The sequence below is a fragment of the Lottia gigantea genome (genome assembly GCF_000327385.1).
Source record: "Lottia gigantea unplaced genomic scaffold LOTGIsca_78, whole genome shotgun sequence".
In the NCBI taxonomy this organism is placed as follows: domain Eukaryota; kingdom Metazoa; phylum Mollusca; class Gastropoda; family Lottiidae; genus Lottia; species Lottia gigantea.
In genome coordinates this window covers 1,242,559-1,265,422 of record NW_008710601.1, presented here as the reverse complement: position 1 = coordinate 1,265,422, position 22,864 = coordinate 1,242,559, and the positions used below count along the sequence as shown (strand labels likewise).

Genomic DNA, 22,864 nt, shown 5'->3' with positions numbered 1-22,864 from the left:
TACGTACCTATATTGTAAACAGTACATAAAAACAAAATTTGGCACATCAGAAGAGTCAATAACCTGTACTATTTCCCAATCGAGTCAGAAAGAAAATGATGATTTACGACAATCATTATGTGCAATCGAGAAGTATTTTTTTTCTTGGTCTAAATTTTTTTTGGACGATTTGTACAGATTTAGTAATTATTTAGTATTTATGACTTTAACAGATTCTAACGAACTATTTATATAGTAGTCTAGGTTTGAAACATCTCAATCTATCCTCACAAACTCATTTCAAAAACAATTCTTCAAATATAATATAGGTAATAATGATAGAAACTGGCATTAGAAAAATAAAATAACCATAATCCTGTCATATAACATGTACTTCTATGGTTTATGATGGAAAAACGTCTAATATAATCGATGTTTAAACAGTATATAGTATTTTCTTATCATTTCAACGCCAATTTAACAGAAATTCTTCAAATTATGCCAATTTTACGCTCTTTGCATGCATATGTTGTAGGTAGAAGGATTATTCTTAAAGAATATGTTTGACGTGTTGTATCATTACGTTACACATAATTAACATTGGCGAGGATTGTAGCTGAGAAGGTTAGGGTGTCGCGAATCTTAATAGGTATACAAAACGTAAAGGGGCATCACCAGTTTCAGAAAAAATCACATCTTCCTTGGTGCACAGATGTATGAACTTATGCATGTTCATCTTGTTTTTAGACTATTGTATAGATATTTCAAACCAAGTAAACAGGCGCATATTTCCACTTTTATTTGTTATGCTACGGCGTAGTTAAGCTGTTCCTGAATGCAAAGAGACTTGCTATACCAGTCTTCAAATTAGTATATGCGCAGGATAGTTCGATTGTGTCGACATCTGAAAACTATAGGTACTGATTTCGGCGACAGATCAATCAGCCCAGCTTGAAAACGATTTGAACCCCTAACACTTGTTGTACAAAGAAAAGAAACAAAATAAAACGAAAAATGATATATACATGTATATAAATTTATATGTAGAAATATTAAAACAGAACCTGAAACATGTTGTTTCTCAGAGTTTCATAAAAAATAAATAAGATATTTCTTAACACAAATCTGCACAGTTAAAAAGAATTGCTTGGCTTAATACTATGCTATTTTGCACAACTTTTACTATACACTTATCTTAAAGTCTTAAGCAAGTACCACCAATAGAATGCGAACCTTGGAATGTTATGTGACATGGATTTAATTTCAATTACCGTATTCAACAGTTTGAAGTTGGACTGACATATAGATCGAGTCTAATATATAAAACGTTGGCTCTAGTCCAGATCAACGTGATATCAAACATCATGGAATCAGAGCAATAAATTTCCCATGAGTTCACAACCTGGTTTAGTAGAGCTATAGGTCGGGTTTGTTTGTATTCATCTGAACCATTTTTGGCTGGAACGGATTCTCTCCCAAACACCTACGTCATATTATTGTTCTAGCCCACTGATCTACATCTAAAAATAAATGGTAATTTGCGTTCAATTCTCAAGCGTTTTACGTAAGACGGTAATAAACTTAAACTATAAATAGTTACTAAGGAGCATCTGTTTGAATCATTGCATCAGATAAATCTTTAATGATTCCTGACGTCTGCTTCGGTAAACTGCACCTTTCTAGAAAATATCCAGGGTATTGACATGGGATCGATGTCAAAAAACACATTCAGAATATCTGGTAGGAAGTTAAGGTAAAGCCACAAACTGTCAGTAATAGCCGAAATATCCCAGGTTGCTACTTTGACTAAATGTAAGATTTGGAAGTAGGCGATCAAATCTTTTACTGTATGCTAAACCGTAACGTAAACTCGTTAAAGGGATTGTAAAGAGTATTTCTAAATTTTATGCGTATCGGGGACACTGATAGCATCATTTTGCCCCATTTTCTGTGGTTCCTGCAATTCCACTAAAACTAAGTGTTTTATGACGTCATGCACGCGAAATTCGCTTGTATCACATAAGGCCTTAGCTAATAAATCAAGGGACAGAGTATGTTACTCGAAGTGTGGTAAAACATGAGTGGAACTCTGTAAAATGACTTATAAACCCCGTACATTTCGACAATGCACGAAAATTGTTATATACGCCACTAAATCATTTTGTTGAAGTTGCTATGGCAAAACATTGATCCAGTCTCTATAAGCTTTCAATTTACCCTGCAACCGAAACAGGAAGTCATGTCTCCTAGGACAAGGATTCAGCTCGCATAAAACAATCGCTTTCAGCTTGGTTACCCGCATATTTCAGTGTTTCTTCTCATTCTTTCCCATGTGTTGATATAAAATCAAGAGAAATGAAATGATACGTCAATCATTGGAAATAATTGAGATTTGATTTTTATACAGGAGACATAATATAAATCACAAGTTGACAGTCAAATTAACAATTCAAATCTTCTTGGTAAACCATCTCTTATCATCAGTTCACACTACTATACAAAATGTACAGCTTTTACGAACTTCGCCTTTTACCTTGACTGCAATAGCTACTTTTCTTTTATCACAAGTTTGAAAATGCAGCGATTTGGTAGGATTGTACGTTAGCCAATGAAAGCACTATTGATTTCGAGAGTTCTGATTAGTTGTATTTGTTAGTGAGCAATCCAATCAAATCGCTACATTCTGCGATACAAGAAAAAAGCCCTATGAAGTCAAGGTATTAGACGCAGTTCGTAATAGCTTGATATTGTGACTAGGTGACTTTTGTAGTGACAGGATGAACCTGAGAAACAGCATAATTTCCATGCAACAAAAATACAACTGGGAACTTGTGGAACACAATGAAATTTCATGATCTACCAGTATATCCCAAATTATATCGCAAATGCAAGAAACTCACTACAATTTCGAAAAGCAACCTACAAGAAAAAATGCAGTTCTGAGAGCGAATAGGTCTTGTTGCTGTTGGAGATCAATTCAAAGGTTAAATGTATATCGTATTTGCAAAGCATATTGGAGAATGCACCTCTACAAGCATTCATGTTCCCACCCAGGCCACTCTCTAGTTCCAACAGTATTCAGCTGAAAGTAAGAAATAATATATGCGTTGAAGTGTTACAATGCCATCATTGTGGTATTAAGACATTATATATGGGAAAGTCATTAGTTAATTTGTTTGAGATCTCTTCAACTATATCAGAAGTTTAACCTTTTTGTTGGCAAACACCGATTAAGTGGGAAATCTAATGGATAAACGTGGTGTAATAGATCGATGATGGAAATTGGAATGACACAGTGCGCTAGTAAACGGATATTACATACTGACCTTGATGACGTCATATCACTTGGTCCCAGTGTTCACGAATCAATATTATCGTACTTTTAACAGGAGAATAACGGAGCTATTCTTATATTCTACAGACACCAATAATTACTGGCAATAATACTTTAGACGTTAAAATTCCCTATTCATTTATCATTGATTGCAGAGCATGTATTCAACGCTTTGTATTGAGGGCTGAAATGAAAAACGAAGAATAAAAAAAAAGTCTTAAATCGTTACGTGCTTTCGCATCTTGGTTTATCAATAACCTATTCGGTGATCCAGCAAGGCTATTGCGTCCATACACCTGATTGGTCGAAGATTTGTTTTCAACCAATAAGATCCTTTGAAAACAGATATCGTATGAATTGTCGCCAGGTTTTATACCCTAGCATCACTTCACGAGTGAATCAAAGGTTGACTGTCGAATAAGCTCGTAGTCGTCCCTTGATAAATCAAGATGCGTTCTTGATGCGATTATCGGAAGATCTAATAATCTTCTTCATTCAAAAACACAGCACGATTTGTTGCATAAAAATATTAAAGTACCTCAAAATAAATATGTACTTGGGTTGAGGTCGAAAAGAATTCGCGGGACTAAATGGAAACATTTGGGTAAGAAAACAGTCAATCTCTGTTCGGCCATACATTTCCGTCCACCCACGCATTTATATAACTGTGATAATTATGGTTATGTATTATAAACTTAAAACTGTTATTACGAAATATTCATATTTTATGTCATTTGGAAAATTTTTAACTTTTTTAATATTGTCAAAAATTCTAATTTGTGTTAAAAAAAAGCCCACAAGCTCAACAACTGAGTTAAAATTCAAACCAATCGCTATTAATTAGTAATAATTGATCTAATCAGTCTGCACACACAGAGCCTTAGAGTCACGGTTTGTTTGGAATGGAAAGATTGGCTCTGCATTTGTTTGCATGTTGCTATAGTATAAGACTGGAGGGTGAATATTTTTAGTTTGTGAAATATAAGGCAATCTGTGCTTTTGCTGTCTCAGCTGTGCTCGTTATTCACAGGTAGAAAATAGCATAGCTTGGGTCTAGATCATCCAGACTGGAATCTTCATACATCTTCTCTCAGTAATTTAACCATTTCAAATGAACCACCGACTAGAAATGAAATGAAAGGGAGTTAATGCCCCACTCTTCTGCATCTAATCGGGCTAACTCCATGCAGTGTTCAATGAGGGTATTTTTTTTTTATGACAGCGACGTTAGCCTTCTATTTTTCGATTTCCAACTGTCGAAGGGTCTTTAACGTGGACAGCCTGTAGCACAAGGGGCCTTAGTTTATTGTCGCATCCGAATGACGTATTCTATCGCAGACACCCCCACCCCCCTGCATCATGACAGGAGAAAACCGGGTTGAGAAATCCAAAAGGTATGGCCGATTTTAACACGACTACATTAAGTACATGCTCAAACTTCTGAAGTCCTAATGCCACTCTGCAACTTATTTGTCAACTTGACATGCCTATCTGAGAATCCATTTAGTTAATATTATATATATTGTATATTATGGTCCCTTTATTTCTAGTGAAATATTAAATTATGGTACTTATAGACCATGGAATAATAGAGATATACGAGCAGACAGGTGATGATGTAACAACTGACGAGTGTGAAATCCTACCTACATAACTTACGTCAATAGTCTTAAAGTACGTGGGATTTCTTCAATAAGTAACTTCCAGTCTAATTTTAACTTTTAGATTCTTGATTGATTCGAGCCGTAGACTCTCAATTGATTTCATTTTAACAGCTGTGCGATTCAAACCTCATGTTTATTTATCAAATGATAGGAATTGCTTGTGGGTGTTTATATTGATTACAGTTGATGAAACGTTTCAAAGAAGAATGTGGAAATCAAACGACGAGTTTCAAAAGTGTCCAGACTTTATATATAAACTCTCTTTTTACACCTTTTATTAACTCTTATGTTTAAAAGCATTCTTGAATATTCTTGAGTAGCTTTCCATTCCGTATTATCGCACCAACGACGTTTTGTCTTTTACATCTTCTAATTAATGTCATCAATGAATATTGCATTAGATCCTTCCTTCTTTTGTTAATTTTCGAAATTATCATGATTTTTAAATCCTCGGAGCTATCACCCCAAAAATTCACCCCTGGGTATCAGCCTACACCAAAGAAGTATTTGAGAAACCTTTTTATCTTTTGATTGTGCTAGGAACGGATCACTTTTCTAAAACTTAAACCTTTGGCTTTGTTGTTATTAAATATGTTTATAGATTAAATAGACCCGTGACCAATGATTCAATTGACCCGTGACCAATGATTCAATAGACCCGTGACCAATGATTTAATAGACCCGTGACCAATGATTCAATTGACCCGTGACCAATGATTCAATAGACCCGTGACCAATGATTTAATAGACCCTTGACCAATGATTCAATTGACCCGTGACCAATGATTCAATAGACCCGTGACCAATGATTCAATAGACCCGTGACCAATAATTCAATTGACCCGTGACCAATGATTCAATTGACCCGTGACCAATGATTTAATAGACCCTTGACGCATGATTCAATAGACGCGTGACCAACGATTTAATAGACCCATGACGCATGATTCAATAGACCTTTGACCCATGATTCCATAGACGCGTGACCAATGATTCAATAGATCCGGAGGCATGATTCAATAGACGCGTGACGCATGATTCAATAGACGCGTGACGCATGATTCAATAGAACCGTGATCTATGGTTCAACAGACCTGTGACTTATGATATTTTATCAAACGCGTGACCCACGATTTAAAAGATGTGACCCACGAATTAATAGACCCGTGATCCACCATTCAATTGACGCGTGACCCATGATACAAAAACGCCGCGACACCCTTTCCCGACAAACATCTTTAATCCCCATCTCCCGTGACCTTTCATAAGATGTTGTTTAATTCCAGCAGAAAAAAAAACAGTAGTCGCTGATCTGAACTTATGTTGACATGAATAGAACTGATTAGAACACGATGCCAATCAAACTGTCACTTGAAATGGCGTTTGTTTTTCTGTTGAAGATTATGTTCCCTCATTACTGATCATGTTATTAAAGCTCTTCAGAATGCCAGGAATCCTCTTCTATACCAATATTATAAAATACACCATCAAAGGTCAAATCTGAATTGATTGTGCCCATTTAAAAACTTGTCCGTTCAATACTGTTGTAGAAACATTATTTTCTTGGCGAAAACTAAGCGGCTTAGCAATCTTGCATGGTTAAGCCTTTTGAAGTTTAAAGGTGGCATAAAGGTCTGTGTAGCAATCTTTCAATGAAATCTGCAATCACTTTTTGATTGGCATGTTGTTTTATTTTGTTTGGCTTGTCTTCATTCATGCCAAACCGGATCCGGAAGCTACTTAAATCTGTTATTTCAAAATTGTAAAGATACACTTACTTTCATTCGAGAAATCTTTTCGATATATCAGGTGTACCAGAAAAAACGTCCCAAAGCTCGACGGGTAGTATCTCAGCTGTTGGTAAACTGATTTCTTTCAAAATTCTCACAGATATACTTCAAGATGTCTTTGTCCAACTCTGAAAATATGAAAGTCATCGAATACAAATTGTAAAAGAAATGCCCAGAACAAAATGGCATGTCAAAAAAATGCAATGTTAAGGCAACATTTTGGGGGCACCCGATACGTATGATATATGCATTAAGCTTTCCAAGGGAGGTAACGTACTTCCTCAAAAATCTTACAAAGCTCAGCATTTCGCAGTTGAATAAATTTTCTTTTATTATACATAAATTTGGTGTAGAGACATCAAAATGAACATTGGATACCTTCTCATTTGATTTTTAAGATTATTCTCAACTCTGCAATAAGTAAGACCTAGCTTTACATGTGAGATAATTGGAAACGATAGTGTTCCCTTGGAGAATCATGTCGGAATGTTCTGGCAACAAGCCTTTTTTTATTGTTTATGTAGTACCTAATTGATACAAGTGGAATATTTCGATGTATTTTCACAATATGAGAACGATTTATACGTTGCAGACGACATATATCAGACAATATATTCAAATATCACTAACAATATCTCTAGAGTATACACTACAGATAAATTTATACAAGGGTGAAAGGTCTCCAACGATAAAAGATCAGAAAAGAATTAAGTTTAGGTGTAACTTAGATATTCAGTTAAGAAATGATCGTTTGAAATATCACATCTTATTTTTGAACTTTTAGATTTTTGGATAACAGTCTTAGGCGTCCATTATTCGCTAAAATCAAGAAAAAAATGTTTTGCGACAGAATATGACGTGTTTAAGGCGTTCTTGGCGATGCCGGAGCCTGGTATGTATCGCCTTGAAACGACCAAAGCAACCGTTCTGCCTCATTGGAATTACAACTTCGTAAATAATTGTTCAGGATGTCGGGTAATGGAAAGGAACTGTTGTACGAACACAACGAAGTGTTTCCATTGAAATTTGTGCGTATCAGTGGCGAAGCCAGGTTTACGTCCCCAGGGTGGAGGTTCTGAGATTGCCCGAATCTGTAACCTAGTTATGAGATTATTGCCCGGAAAACTTTCTTTCGGGACCCCCTCTCGAATCTCAATATGTGTCTCGACACCTAAAAGAAAATATCTGCAAAATCAACTTCAGTTGGAAGTAAACGTAAACTTGTCATCTACAAACCAACCATAATAGTGTCCGTAATCTCATTTTTTCTATTCCTTTATACGGACTTTCCAAGTAAACGGACGTGGGCTTCTGAAAACTTTCAATGGAAAACCAATAAACCCGGTCGCTTTAGAATTGTGCCATCACCTCTTTCAATTACCAAAGATATTACGTTTCCTAACGATCCATAATATTAAAATTGTGAAGTATTAATGCTCCTTTAACACGATTTGAAATATTGAGTTGATTTAATGCCAATTATTCCTTATCATGGCCAGAAATTCGTTGAGTTTTTGTCAGAGTTGAAAATGTTATGGTAATCAGCATAGATTTAGACTGAAATCGAATGAAAAGGCTATAAATTTGACAATGATTCTATCTGAAGAAGAAAGCTATCCGTGAAGAATTTTAAGAAAATATCTTGTGAAGTGTATGCAAAATCAAAATTTTCCAAATATGAAGGGAAAACCTAATATTAAGGCTTTATAGGGGGAAGAGGGGTAATAGTAAGGATGTATAGGGAAGAGGGTAATAGTAAGGATTTATAGGGGGAATGAGGGTAATAGTAAGGATAGTTAGGCTTTATAGGTGGAAGGGGGTAATAGTAAGGGTTTATAGGGGGAAGGGGGGTAATAGTAAAGATTTATAGGGGGAAGGGGGGTAATAGTAAGGATATATAGAGAAAGGGGTTTAAAGTAAAGATTTATAGAGGGAATGAGGGTAATAGTAAGGATAGTAAGGATTTATAGGGGGAAGAGAGGGATGATAGTAAGGATTTATAGGGGGGAAGGTAGGGGATGATAGTAAGGATAGTAACGATTTATAGGGAGAAGGGGGTAATAGTAAGGGTTTATAGGGAGAAATGGGTAATAGTAAGGGTTTATAGGGAGAATGAGGTAATAATAAGGATATATAGAGAAAAGGGTTTAGTAGAGATTTATAGAGGGAATGAGGGTAATAGTAAGGAAATTAAGGCTTTATAATGGGAGGGGGGTAATAATAAGGATAGTAAGGATTTATAGGGGGAAGAGGGGTGATAGTGAGGATGTATAGGGGAAGGGGGTAATAGTAAGGACTTATAGATAGAAGGAGGGTAAAAGTAAGGATTAATAGAGGGAATGAGGGTAATAGTAAGGATTTTTAGAGGGAAGGGTGGTAATAGCAAGGATTTATAGAGGGAAGGAGGGGTTAATTGTAAGGATTTATAATGGGGAAGAGGTAATACAAGTGAGAAATGATCCTGAAAGGTGTAATAGAAAGTAAAAGGTTGAAAAACCCCAGCATTTATAAATAATGTGGCGTTTATGAACTGGGTACGAAATTCAACAGATATTCATAGTTTCGATAGCCTGAAGGGCTTGCGACAAACTTGCGATCCACATCACATTAATACCGACAAGTAACCAACAGCTAGCAACTGTATGGTGGAAGATTATGACCGCTCCGATCCATACACACCATATTATGTGCTTGAGCGTGGGCAAATACTGGCAAGTTGCGACACCTGATATTACGTTGTCGATGAAGGGCGAATAAGTCTAGCGATTGATCAGATTCTCTTACCAGACACAGTCTTAAATTCTTCCCGTCACTAGGTCGACATGACCACTTCAGCATTTTTGGATACAGTGCGGAATAAATGAGCCGAAACCCGGTGATTCTTGCCAGCCGCCGTTTCAAATTTTCAGCATGTATTAGGTTGTAGCTGAAACTATCATCACTTCACTTCTGGGAAATTTCTTACTGTGTTTTAAAAGAATAAAAATGGTCGAATTATTTGCTTTATCTGTATTTGTATTATCTGTACATGTATCACTAGCTTTTCAACAGAAAAACCTTCAAATTTTAAAAACTTCCAAATTTCCTTTATACTGCTAAATTATAAAGTCAAGAAATATCATTATGGTTTAGTGACGTCATAAGTCCCGCAACATCTTCTACGCTGTTCATGGTTATGAATTTACTGTGGAACACCCTCTTTAAGAAGAATTCTGGAGGTCTTCGACTTTTTGGCATTAAAAGTGTTTTAGTACAGATATTGCGAAATTTCTCGTTTATTGGAATCAAGTGGGATTTAGATGGGCCCACCAGTATAAGTTTGATCAAATCAATAGAAAAAGATGAAATCGTGTGGTTTAAGATGTTTATTTACCTCAATCCAGGTTTCTATGGTAACTGGGTCAAACGATTGTGGACGTAGGCGGATATCGACAGGAGCGCACGTGAGAATAATCAAGAATCAAAGAAGAGAATTTGGGTATCTTTGTCTGTTTTCTTATTTATCTACTTTATTTCAAGGTTTCCGTTTTCAGTTGTTTTCTATGGTAGAAAATACCAATTACTACTCAATTATTGAAGCTGATAGACGTATTCAGATTTGTTTTAAAACATCTAGTAGATGTGGTATGGAGCTGAAACCGTATCGAGTCTCGAAAGCACTGGTCGTGGAATTTGTCATTGACCCTACCTTGAGTTGGATTCGAAACGATGGTATGAATACAACTCAATACCTTATCGAGATATGTCATTTCCTGAGAGAAAACCAGCCCAAATTTGATGATATAACCCCAAGTTCACCATTTCTGGCAGTTGTCGACAAACATGAAATCTGAAAATATGGGACTTTTGGAGTTCTTGCAGGTTTTGATCAACTTCTCTTATAATGTTTTTTATTGCTCACAGTTTGCTATATACCTACCAAAATACTACCAGAATGTACCAAAATAACTTGCTTATTCCCAATTGGTTTCCTGTTCAGAATGGTCGGTTCAATGATGTATCGTTTCCCAAATCAATCTTTCTCAGAACATGATGCTTTACATGGGATTCCTGGCAAAAGTTTGATTTCATTGTACAGTATAACCAATGTTCCAAAGGAACTGAAGGTATTGTTCTGAATAACGTACATACTTAAGACTCATAGACGCAACTTACTTTTCAAAATTGGCCACGATTTCTGGTATTTTGCTCCTAGAGAAAAAAAAACAAACCTGTTTTTATCACAAGGTGAATTCTAAACAAGTCTCTCTACTTCATCATAAGTGATTGTTTACACTAACAGAATGGCCTTTAATCAAGTTTTAGTGTTTTCACCCCAATTAAATATGTTAAACGCTTCTTAACTTCGTCTTAAAAATAAAGATACTGCCAACTTTCAGATGGTTTATCATTGAAAACAACGGCCATAGCGTTACAAACAAAACAAATCACGAGAAAATAGATATTATGAAAACTACAGGCGAGATGGAACATATGTCTTAGATATCATCAACAGAACTGACCCGTTCAATATGTTATTTAAAGGTATACAGCACTGTAATATATCGCTTGGTGCAGGGTGGTGTTAACCGTAGATATTGAGATCGTATTCTAAATCAGATTTCCCAAGTCAAGTCGGGTCTTAATGAGATTAAGGTGCACATCTGGAAGTTTCCTTTCACATTTTTGTACAGGTTATACACTTGTAATCCATGATCTTACAAGTTTCTTTATAAATCCTGTTCTGTACAATTTGACCCAAAAGTTGGCATAATGTATTCTTTTCAATAAAAACACTGTTAAAAGTGGATATTTAAAATGAATACCTTAGAATTCTGCATATTGTAAGAAAATCTTTTATTGAACAGTGCATATGATTGGTGGATTATCACATGACCAAGAACATGTGGTGCATATCAATTTAGTCAGATCATGGGGGACAAGGGGAGTCTTTCCCAGCCAAATGCGTTATAGACAAGTAGGAGGCAAAACTCCATTTGTCCAATATGTTACATTAACTGATCATCTATTGAAATGTATCTTGTCTAGTATCTTGATCTGTTAAGGTAACTGAACTCATATATAATTAATAATTGCTTTAAGTGCTGAACGTAATCCTTTCTCCAGGCGTTTAAATATATTATAATGAGAAGTTTGTTCACCTTTAACAAGATTTACTGTAAGTATTCAAGGTAACGGGAACTGCCAAGAAGTCGTCAATATGTATTGAAAAACCATAATGATAGTGTTAATTAACTTTATGCTAAGCATACGTCAAACATGACATAAATCAACAAAATACAATCATAATATAACTTGATATTAATTACATATCTGTGCTTATTTATTATATAACTGAGTTATACCATAATACACGACTTATGTTTTGGTTTTTGGTACTATTACATTTATCTCAAATCTGCAAGCTTACATATCAGAGTATATACTGGCCACTTTTATTGTGCCAAATTAAAATATAAAAGGGTGCGGTTCCAGGTCGACTTTGGGACGAATCTGACAGAAACTGGATTTTAAACGACTATAATCGTTGGCTTAAAGAGACGTTTAAACCATACGCTAGACCAATCGTACTTTAGTCTCAAAAACTGGAATCAGTAATAGTGTTCACAGTTTACCGTCAAAATGTGAGCCTTCAAAGCCACGTGTGTCCAGAATTGTCCGCGTTTGAAAGTTAAAAGGACGAGTCGTCTTTTCTTTAAGCCTTCAGAACATGAACACCAACGACTACAGATTCATCTCCCTGGATCATAGAAATAGACGTCGTTGTGATAAGACTTCAGTCAAGCTTTGAATTTCTAATGAAATATTCACCTTATAAATTGTTGAAACGTCGTGTACAATAAAACTCAGAAGTAGTCTATCATAATATTGTGTTCCGTTATCCCATTGAAAGTGAAATAGTGCACTGTGGAATCAATAATTCCTTCGTAACATAAACTAAAAAGATACTCAGTCAATCCTAAAGAATACCATAGGTTAACCATATAAAGTTATGATTTATTTTGACCAGAGGCTAAAAGTACTATTGTACTAGTCAAATGCCAATGTTGATCTAATCTAGAGCTATAAATAAGAACATTGTAACCTAATTTCTAGCAAAATACAATAATTCGATCTGGTATAATAAAAAAAAATCTACCAGTATATAGCTTTTATTTCAGTCATGGCATAATTATTGTATGGTTGTAATTGCGGAGTTTCCCCTATCACCCCTCTGCCCTCGCCCCAAGGATGACTTGTAGAGAAACTCTATTCTCAGACAACTTTGATGTCTTAATTAAATTTTGTCGTTTTAAGGAAAATTCGAAATAAAATTCGCATTGTGTTTCATTAGTCTTAGAATGTCTTTGGGTCCATAAAGAAAATAGTTCGTCTTTGTCGCGTAAAATTTACTCAATTTCTGACTGCAAATGTAATAGCACTTTTTCAAATAATAATTTTGTCATCTGTTGGTATTTTCATCAACACATGGACAATCTAAGATCATGTTTACTATTTTCAACGCATACAAAAATTATTGGCAAATTGTGTTTCTGTAAACATTGTGGCCGAACAGTATGGGTGTCATCATCTGCAGAGAAAACGTATGCTTAAGGGATTATTTCAAAAGTTCGCATGGCTGTAGTTTTGAATTGAAGGATATCAATTATAATTGATTTCATAAAATTCATTAGTTATTGTAATTTATAAATTAACGGTTTCTCGGTTTATTAGGATATATAAACAATGATATTATAAAATATAGAACGTTCATCACATGTAGTAAATTTTCTACTTATCTGATTTACTTACTTTCACCTGTTAAGAGTAGATATATCATTACTGACATATCAAACTACAACCATTTTAAAACTACTACATCATGGAACTACTGAAACACCTGGTATCACTCTTCATTTCAGCTTACCACCTTGTTTGATATACCTCTGGTCTGCAAGTCAGTAGTGCTGAAATGGATAAGCGTCCGTCCATTCTGAGTCTCTGGGTGCGCTATAACGAAGGGCGTTGAAAAAGAGTAGACCTTGCATGACCAAGTCTTTTTCATGAACCCAATTGTCAAATGCACGTCGCAAAACTTCTTTCCATTTCTTTTGAAGCTATAATTGCATGGTGATGTCCGCCATTATTGGAAAAAAATGCTGAAGTTTTCATTAACAATTCCATTATGGTAACTGTATATAGCATCATCTTTGGAATTCTGTAATAGTCTATTATAAATAGTTTAACAGTGTATGAAAAGAAGTGTTAATTATGGCGTCACGAAAGAAGTATCTATGGTATACAGATTTAGAATGAAGTGTTCATACTTTAGGTGAAAGAATGAAGCGTTTATTGTTGGCAGTATCTTCGAGAAATAAACGTTTTTAAGTATTGCAAACGTATATTTTCGAATTTTTATTTTTAAGAATGGAAAGATAACCTTTTCCAAGAAAAAAAGGGATTCGTTTCGGTTTTAGTGTTGAATTACCTAGAAATGAATTGAAATGAATAGAGTTTTAAGTCCTACTCATCTGCACTTAATGGACAATGAAGACGGACAACGCCATGCAGTGTGCCATGTGGAAAAGATCAAGGACAGCGGCATTAGCCTGCTCTTTTTCAATTTCCATCTGTCGAGGGATCTTTAACGCATAGCCTGTAGCCCACAGGACCTCGAATTGTCTCATCCGATAGACTAGATGCTTTTTCCATGTCAGCCCGTGTACCGCTTCTTGTTCAATGGTTTGTTATTGTACAGTCAAACTTGTACCAACAGCCACCTGTATATAAGAATTAATCCACTTGGAATGAAGTGTTTATTTCCATACCATAAATATCCATTGTTTATTTTTGTATAAGAAAGATGGAATGAAGTGTTTATTTTCGTATTATGTGTATTGATTGTTTATTTTTGTGTATTAAGAGAAAACTTTCTTGAATGAAGGGATTATTTCTGTATTTGAGAATCAATAAGGTATTTGTATTCAGTGTATGTAAGAAGAATTTTTGCTAGAATGAAGTCTTTTAGTTTCTAGTATTCAATGAATCCATGTTACTAATAAAATAAATCTGTACAAGCAAGATATTTCCGTTAAACAAAATCTCGTCCAAAGAATGGTAAATCGAGAGTAAAAGTAGCATAGTAGTGGACTCCTCCAAAGAGAAATACCATCAGATGTTTCAAAAAGAGTAAGCATAGTCTACTTCGCCTGCGACACCCACCACTACTATCATAAGATAGGCTACAATCAATTTATGCCTGACCAAACAAATCAGCTAAGATGCAAGAAACAGATTTATAGTATTTGTCCAGAACTTCGCTATAACGACCATACAATTTCCTAAGCTGGAAGTGTTATTTCTTTATTTTTTGTAGTATACTTAAGAAGTTATATAAGAATTCTTTTTACTATTGTAAGATGGAGAGAATAGTTGATTTAAGCGCTTCAGTTCTAAATTCTTTAAGTGTTTATATTCGTATCATGGCTAATCGTTTATATTTACATCAAATTACACACTGACATGCATGTATGAAATAATATCCTCTTTAATGACAGCGATTTAAATTCCAATGTCAATGAGATACGGAAATAGATCTTTTGATTATTTTAAATGCTAATCCGATTATCTTAAAGTGGGGGATATTTATAGCGTTTTTTGAATATTTGTTATAAGTCAAAATACAGCGTAATATAATCGAGTTGTGAATAAATAACTAAATAAACAATATTAGCAAATCGGACCTACGAGGACGAATTTATAGTCGCGGAGTAGCATTATTTGTCCTGATTGCCTTTGACAGCTATCACAGTTCTTATTGGGCTGGTGATTAAATTCAATTTAATATTTGGAATTAGACCACAGAGCTTAAAAGCTGAGAATATGTTCTCCGAAACACAATCTTGCTCAACAGCAATGTCATTGACTCTTTGGTGTAATGAATATACCAAATAAACATTATTCACTATATAAATCTCTCCTAAAGACGTGCCAAGTGGACAAGCCTTATTGCACAGGTGAATTAGGCGTTCCATAAGGATGAGCACCTCATACATCGCTCGTAGAGTGGTGTAATGATTATATAAAATGAGCATTATCAACTATTGGTCTCTTTTAAATGTGGACAATCGCACAAGCGCTCGAGATGTTAATGGAACCGCATACATCGTTACCTACATTAGCAATGATACTCTTTGCACTGGTGCACAAATTCAATAAGGTCATCGAATTGGACTCGAGAGCTGAAAGCTAATAGATTTTTTTTTAAAAATTCAATCTGTTACATCACTTTTAAGTGCATATGCCAATTTTTTATGATCTCTAGTTAGATAGAAGCGATATATCAAATTCCCAAAATTCATTGAGTGATAAGGAAAAGTCATTTCGACCCATAAGTTCAACGATCACATTGACAGTCAATGGGGGCATTATAATTGATAGCAAATAGTACATTTTAAAACTAGGTTATTTTCACTATTGGTATACTATCTTAGGACTTTGATCCTTGGGTACACGAGTGTAGAAATTCAAATTTATGATTGATTTATCAAATCTAGGTCATCGTGATATTTCATAAATCGATGTTACAAAACCACAATTTACTTTCTACCTTTAGGCTTTATCAGCTGATCATTTAAAGATACAATTAACCTTCTTGTGCTAACATGAAGCCGTCTGGAAATTGTTGTTTTAGTTGAATTTGTCAACTGCTGATTACCGTAGTTCTAAATTACAATCACCAGCTTGACAGTTCTAAAATAGTGAAAACTGAGAACATGTTAGTTCTAAAATTTACTATCACCAGCTGACCATGACAGTTCTAAAATACTGAAAACTGAGAACATGTTAGTTCTAAAATTTACTATCACCAGCTGACCATGACAGTTCTAAAATACTGAAAACTGAGAACATGTTAGTTCTAAAATTTACTATCACCAGCTGACCATGACAGTTCTAAAATACTGAAAACTAAGAACATGGTAGTTCTAAAATTACAATCACCAGCTGACCATGACAGTTCTAAAATACTGAAAACTGGGAACATGTTAGTTCTAAAATTACAATCACCAAATGACCATGACAGTTCTAATATACTGAAAAAATTACAATATGGAACATGGCAGCAATAAAAATTACAATCATATGACGAAAATGGTTGTTCTAAGATAACTAAAGGGTTTTGGACATTGTATTTTGAGCATGACACTCGCCTGTCGAATTAGGATATTTATAGCTAGGGCCATCGAATTTAAACATCAAAGGTTATCGCGTGGATTCTTATATGAAACCTTTTTGGTCCCATGACAAAGCCAGGCCACGGCATATTGAATGAATCAAATTGCCTTCTTCGTGTCAAACTATGATACAATGTGACAAGGCTAGATTATAAATGTTTCACCCTATATTTTTTATGAAGTCAGCATATTAAAGATATGTAAAACAGCTAACATTAATTGTTCTATAAAGTATCCAATGATAAATGGTGTTGGTTGAGATTTGATTTGGCTGACAGACCTCACAATTTTATATATCATTAAAAAAGACTTTTATTTTTTTACTTTATGTTTTATAGATCTCTCCCACTCGTAACCTCCAGGCATAAACCTACAGGGTGCAACTGACCCTTTATTAAAGAGACGATCGAGACAGAAAAATCGGACACATCATGAGAAGAGCTGTATATTTTCGTCCGGACTTCTTGTCACCTGCCCACTATCCCGGAATCCAAAGGTTCGAGCACGGAATTAGGCTGGATTGTATCTTCGGGTCTTTCAACTCGATTCATGTAAGTGATGCATGTCCGAGGGACAAGAAACAAAAAAAGGTATTTAGTTAGTTGATCGAGAAAATAAATCGAGGCTACGAGACTATTGACGTTAAAAATCCCTCCATAGGTTGAAATTGAAAATTTTGGCTATCCTGACTACCCTGACAAAAGTATTCAGAAGTCGTTAAATTTTTATTCAGAACCTGTACCATGCTCGTACTTTCGTACACACAAATCATCTTTTTTCATAAAATTAACCTTAAAAAAGAAATGGTAAGCCAGTCAAGACATATTCTGTTCTCGGACGGGAATATTTTATGTTCCTACAAATAGTAAATTTGTTAGCTTCAGGCCTAATGCACTCGAACTGACGAGACAGCCGAACATAATTTATCAAACGGGAGTAAGAATGACTTGCGGCACAATGTCGACATTGTGGTACTGAAAAGTTTGAAACAACCATCTACTTGTTTGTCACTAGTGTTTTAAAAAGAAATAAACAGCATGGACCATAAAACTTAAAGTTGATTGAATTATAAAAAAGAGAAACAGTCACGAGCGTCACATCAAATATAGTATAAGTTGTATGTCATTAGTCAAAACGAAAAAAAAAACAGTACCGAATACTGAAATGATAGATTACATTGTCTAGCATTAAAACACTACGCCACGCACTTACAAGATGCTGATAATGAGGACGGTTTTGATGACGAAGAAAATGAAGATGAAGATTAAGAGACTAATGATGATGATGAAGATGTTAGTGATGAAGACGATGTCAGTGATGAATAAGGTGTTAAGAAGATGCCGATGCTTCTGCTCGTGATGATGATGATGAAAATGAGCTGCTACCTATGATGACGTTAATTAAAAAAATGCTGCTGATTATGATGACGCTGCTGTTGATGCTGCTGATGATAATGCTGCAAATGATGATGATTATGCTGGTGATGATGTTGCTAATGTTGATGATCCTGAAGCTGCTGATGATGATAATAATAGAAATGTCATCTGAATGAGATCTGAAACAGAATGTGCATACTCTATTTTGTTGAAAACAACGAGCTGATTATCTAATCTTCTTTGATATTTATAACTAGATTTACTTTGAAATCGACAGGAAGAAACATAAATAACAAAATGATCTGGCATTACAAAATTTCTAATTGCAATATAACTGTTATTTTGACAAATGGAGGTTACTACAACTATGTCATTATCTCTTTTCAGGGCGACAAATTTCACCTGCAGAGCAACGAATTCCAAAAACTCTTGGTGATAGCTAGATAATTGCTATTTAGCATCATAAAGACATTATTTTAATTACGCCCTAAACCTGCAGACTTTAAAGCAATCCATCAAATGACAGTTTGAGATGTTTAATACATCAGCAATTGGCATGTGATTCAGAAATCTTTTTCAGTGTTTAAATAACAGACTCATATATTCGGTCACGTGGAGTTATACAATCTACAGACTTGTTTATTAGTAATAGTAGATACCCAGGGAGAATCACCCCATAGCACAGATCCAAAAACACACATGCCCTACCACATATAATAATATACCAGCACTATCAAGTAGAATTGTTATTGACTACAGCTCATCTAAAGTGCTGATGCATGTTTCGGATACAAAGTACCATATCATTGCGCAATGGTACAAAGCCTTGTGTTGCTTGATTCCATCCTAGGCTCATTGAATATGTACTATACAATTTCGAATTTTTGAATTTTTTTTATTTCAAATCTTATAAATATAGATGCATATAAAATACAAAGTGAGAATGTACCTAAATGCCGTAAAAACAGTTTTAAAAACGTTGATTTGTACAATTTTTTTTGCAGATTCGGGTTTATAAATCTCTATATTATTTTGAAGGTTATACTTGTTTTACAATCCGAGATTGATTAACAAATTTTCAAGTCCTTTGATCTTTTTTTCCAGTTGATCCAGCTGTAAATCAGTACGGAGAGTCCTAGAAAGATTTATATATATTTATAAAGAGGTTTTACCATGAACCTGCTGGAAAAAAGGATCTTCTGTGAACCTAACTTGTTATCCTTGTTAATATATGATTGTTTCTTTCTGTTTTTTCTGTCTTTGGTCAATAAAGACAGAAAAAAACAACGTCGATTTCTGTTTATTGTCGTTAACGATCGTGGCCTTCATCTGACCGAACAGACTTAAATCCCATACCAGAATCTTTAATATGCATTAGATCTACTGCTAAGTGAATAGCATCCAGAGAAGCCTTCACTTGGTTTCTCTTTTATTTTATTAATTCGAACTCATCTTAACCTGTTTCGGTGACAATGGGAGTTAACTTGCCAATATAAGACTTAAGTAAGTAAAATATTAAAATAGTGAGGACGTTGGTCTTCATATATAAAAAAAACTGTTTACTTTACTTTGAAATGGTAATATAAAAAACAAGCTAGGCCGGTAACCGGTTGTAAAAATATCACCTAATGTGACAGGTTTTTACGTAAAAGGAAGTAAAATTTGAGATTTGTGTCATGTTTAGGTATTACTATTATTTATTTTATTATTTTTACTTAAAGTACCGTTACACGTGTTGATATATTACAACAAATTGCAATTTATGTTTAAGGACGTATTTCTTGTCGTCCTGGCTGAAGCACGTGATTACAGACAATCCTACTTTAAGAGTATGACTAGAAATGGTCAGTCGTAGTAAGATATCCATATAAATTTAGTTTTGTTCCAAAGACGAAAACTAGTTTACTTAATTATGATGGAATCGTGGAGGAATATGCTGCATGCTTTTGAGCTATGCCACTACCAGTTCTTCAATACGGAATGCCAAGACTTGGTAGAAAGTTCTTGTAGAAAGGGGCACATTTTCCATTCTGAAGACGCAAAGTGGTGTGGCTCATCAAGAGTGTCCAGGAAACTAAAAAAAAAGTAGATACAGCACCAGCACCACAGTACAGAAGCATAGTCTTTTATTAAACAGTAAGCCGCCAAACTCCGCCCCTTTCCTTTTTCCTTTCTTCTTGCACTTTAGTATTCCCATTGCTTATTACCAATTAATTAGGCTCCTGCAGCCATTATCAGGTAATCGCTGCCTCGTCAGAGTCGTCAACGTAATGTTTATAGTAATCGTATTTTAATAGTTAAACACTATTCAAATAATGATTGGGTGTATATCATTTATAACGGATATATCCTGTTGCAAATTGCGCACCGATATCACTTTTTATAGACAAATATTACAAAAAACATGTTTGATTATTGCACATTTATTTCTACATTAGTATTATAGCATAGTGTGAATATCGTGTTAAAGTTCTATGTGTAGAAAGTGCAAGTTTTGTGTAGGTTGCAATATTTGAGGAGTGCAGGAGTTTCTATTATTTTATACCATTCTTACCTGGATTTTAAGGATTAAGGAATTGACATTGTTAATCCTGTTACTGGGCGATAATCAATGCAACGCTGGTGATATAGATGCTACATGATCCTCGAATGCAGAAGAAGAAGAAGGGAGAAAAGTCCCTCATAGCCTATCAGTTGAACATAGGGTAGAGAATAGTTTCATTTCAAAACTCTTGCCATTTCCTAACTAACGTTAAAGTTAAATAGTCACATTATTCTGTGATTCTTTATCGAGTGGAAGTATGGACCTTTGATTTCAAGTTATAGTTGAAACAGAACTTTAATATTCTAATATGAAATCTGGAATTTTTCAATAATAATAGCCTACTGATAGATTAATTGGTAAATAGTTTAACTACTAAAGCGAAAAAGAGCAGAGTTATTTCAGAATTTTATGACCTATTGAAAGAGTCTATAGATTAAAATGATTCCCTTGATAATTTTGTAGTCATTAACCCGTCTGGGTATAATAGTCTACCAAATAAACATTTCAATCAGAATTTTCTTTTTGTTTCAATGGTAGGTTAACTTTAGATCATTTGAACTAAAGAGCCAGACGAAACCAATCGCGTGTTCATCGAAATATTAAAATTGAACATTTATGTTCCTTAAAAAAATTGTCTCATTGTGGTATCGATTTCGACATACATCAACGGTTTGTTGAACCTTGATTCTCCGCATTAGGGATGTAGGTAAGAGAAACTGACATGAGTTAAGTGTGTTGTATTTCGGATGAAATAATAACATGATTTTGTCGTACACACTGTGAACGGAAATGGTAAAATTTATTTCTTTGCATTCGATTGTCCAGTTCGGAGCAGAAAGTAACCCTGCATTCTCAGCTGTTTTTCCACTTCCGGTTTGTATGGCTTTAAAACAAATCCTTGCTATTGTTTATTATAACGAACAGTTCCTTGGTATCGTTTATCATAACGAACAGTTCCGTGGTATTGTTCATTATAACGGACAGTTCCTTGGTATTGTTTATTATAACGAACAGTTCCTTGGTATTGTTTATTATAACGGACAGTTCCTTGGTATTGTTCATTATAACGGACAGTTCCTTGGTATTGTTTATTATAACGGACAGTTCCTTTGTATTGTTCATAATAACGAACAGTTCCTTACTATTGTTCATAATAACGAACAGTTTCTTGGTATTGTTCATTATAACGAACAGTTCCTTGGTATTGTTTATTGTAACGAACGGTTTCTTGGCATTGTTTATTATAACGAACGATTCCTTGGTATTGTTTATTATAACGAACGGATTGGTATTGTTTATTATAACGAACGGTTCCTTGGTATTGTTTATCGTATCGAACGGTTCCTTGGTATTGTTTATCGTAACGAACGGTTCCTTGGTATTGTTCATTATAACGAACAGTTCCTTGGTATTGTTTATTATAACGAACAGTTCCTTGGTATTGTTTATTATAACGAACAGTTCCTTGGTATTGTTTATTGTAACGAACGGTTCCTTGGTATTGTTCATTATAACGAACGGTTCCTGGTATTGTTCATTATAACGAACAGTTCCTTGGTATTGCTTATGGTAACGGACGGTTCCTTGGTATTGTTTATTATAATGAACGGTTTCTGGTATTGGTTATATTTTATAATAACGAACGGATTCTTGGTAAGGAATAAGTAGGTCTAGTGGTAATTACACTGTCCTTGAATAACCAATAATCCACATTGATCTTAATTAACCAAATCAGCATTTCTACGCTAACAATTCGTATAGTGAATGAATAGCCATATATCCATGATATATTATCGATTTCATAGTACTTCAGACAGAATTAATAAAATATATCAGAGGGCCATTCAACTGTTATTTTGACATTTTAGGCCTAATGAAGACCGACAGAACTATGCAAGGTGCAGGAGAAATTTACATGAAATATCACAGATTTACAATTTTTTTTTTTGGGGGGAGGGGGGG

General features: G+C 34.7%; 1 protein-coding gene across 1 annotated transcript; it reads right to left on the bottom strand.

Annotated features, from left to right (window-relative positions):
• Positions 1-22,199: 22,199 nt before the first annotated feature.
• Positions 22,200-22,412, bottom strand: LOTGIDRAFT_89915 (hypothetical protein; the record flags this gene model as incomplete). Its single annotated transcript, XM_009066601.1, has 1 exon — positions 22,200-22,412. A coding segment is annotated over one exon (213 nt), but the record flags the coding sequence as incomplete, so codon positions are not given.
• Between the last annotated feature and the right edge of the window lie 452 nt (positions 22,413-22,864).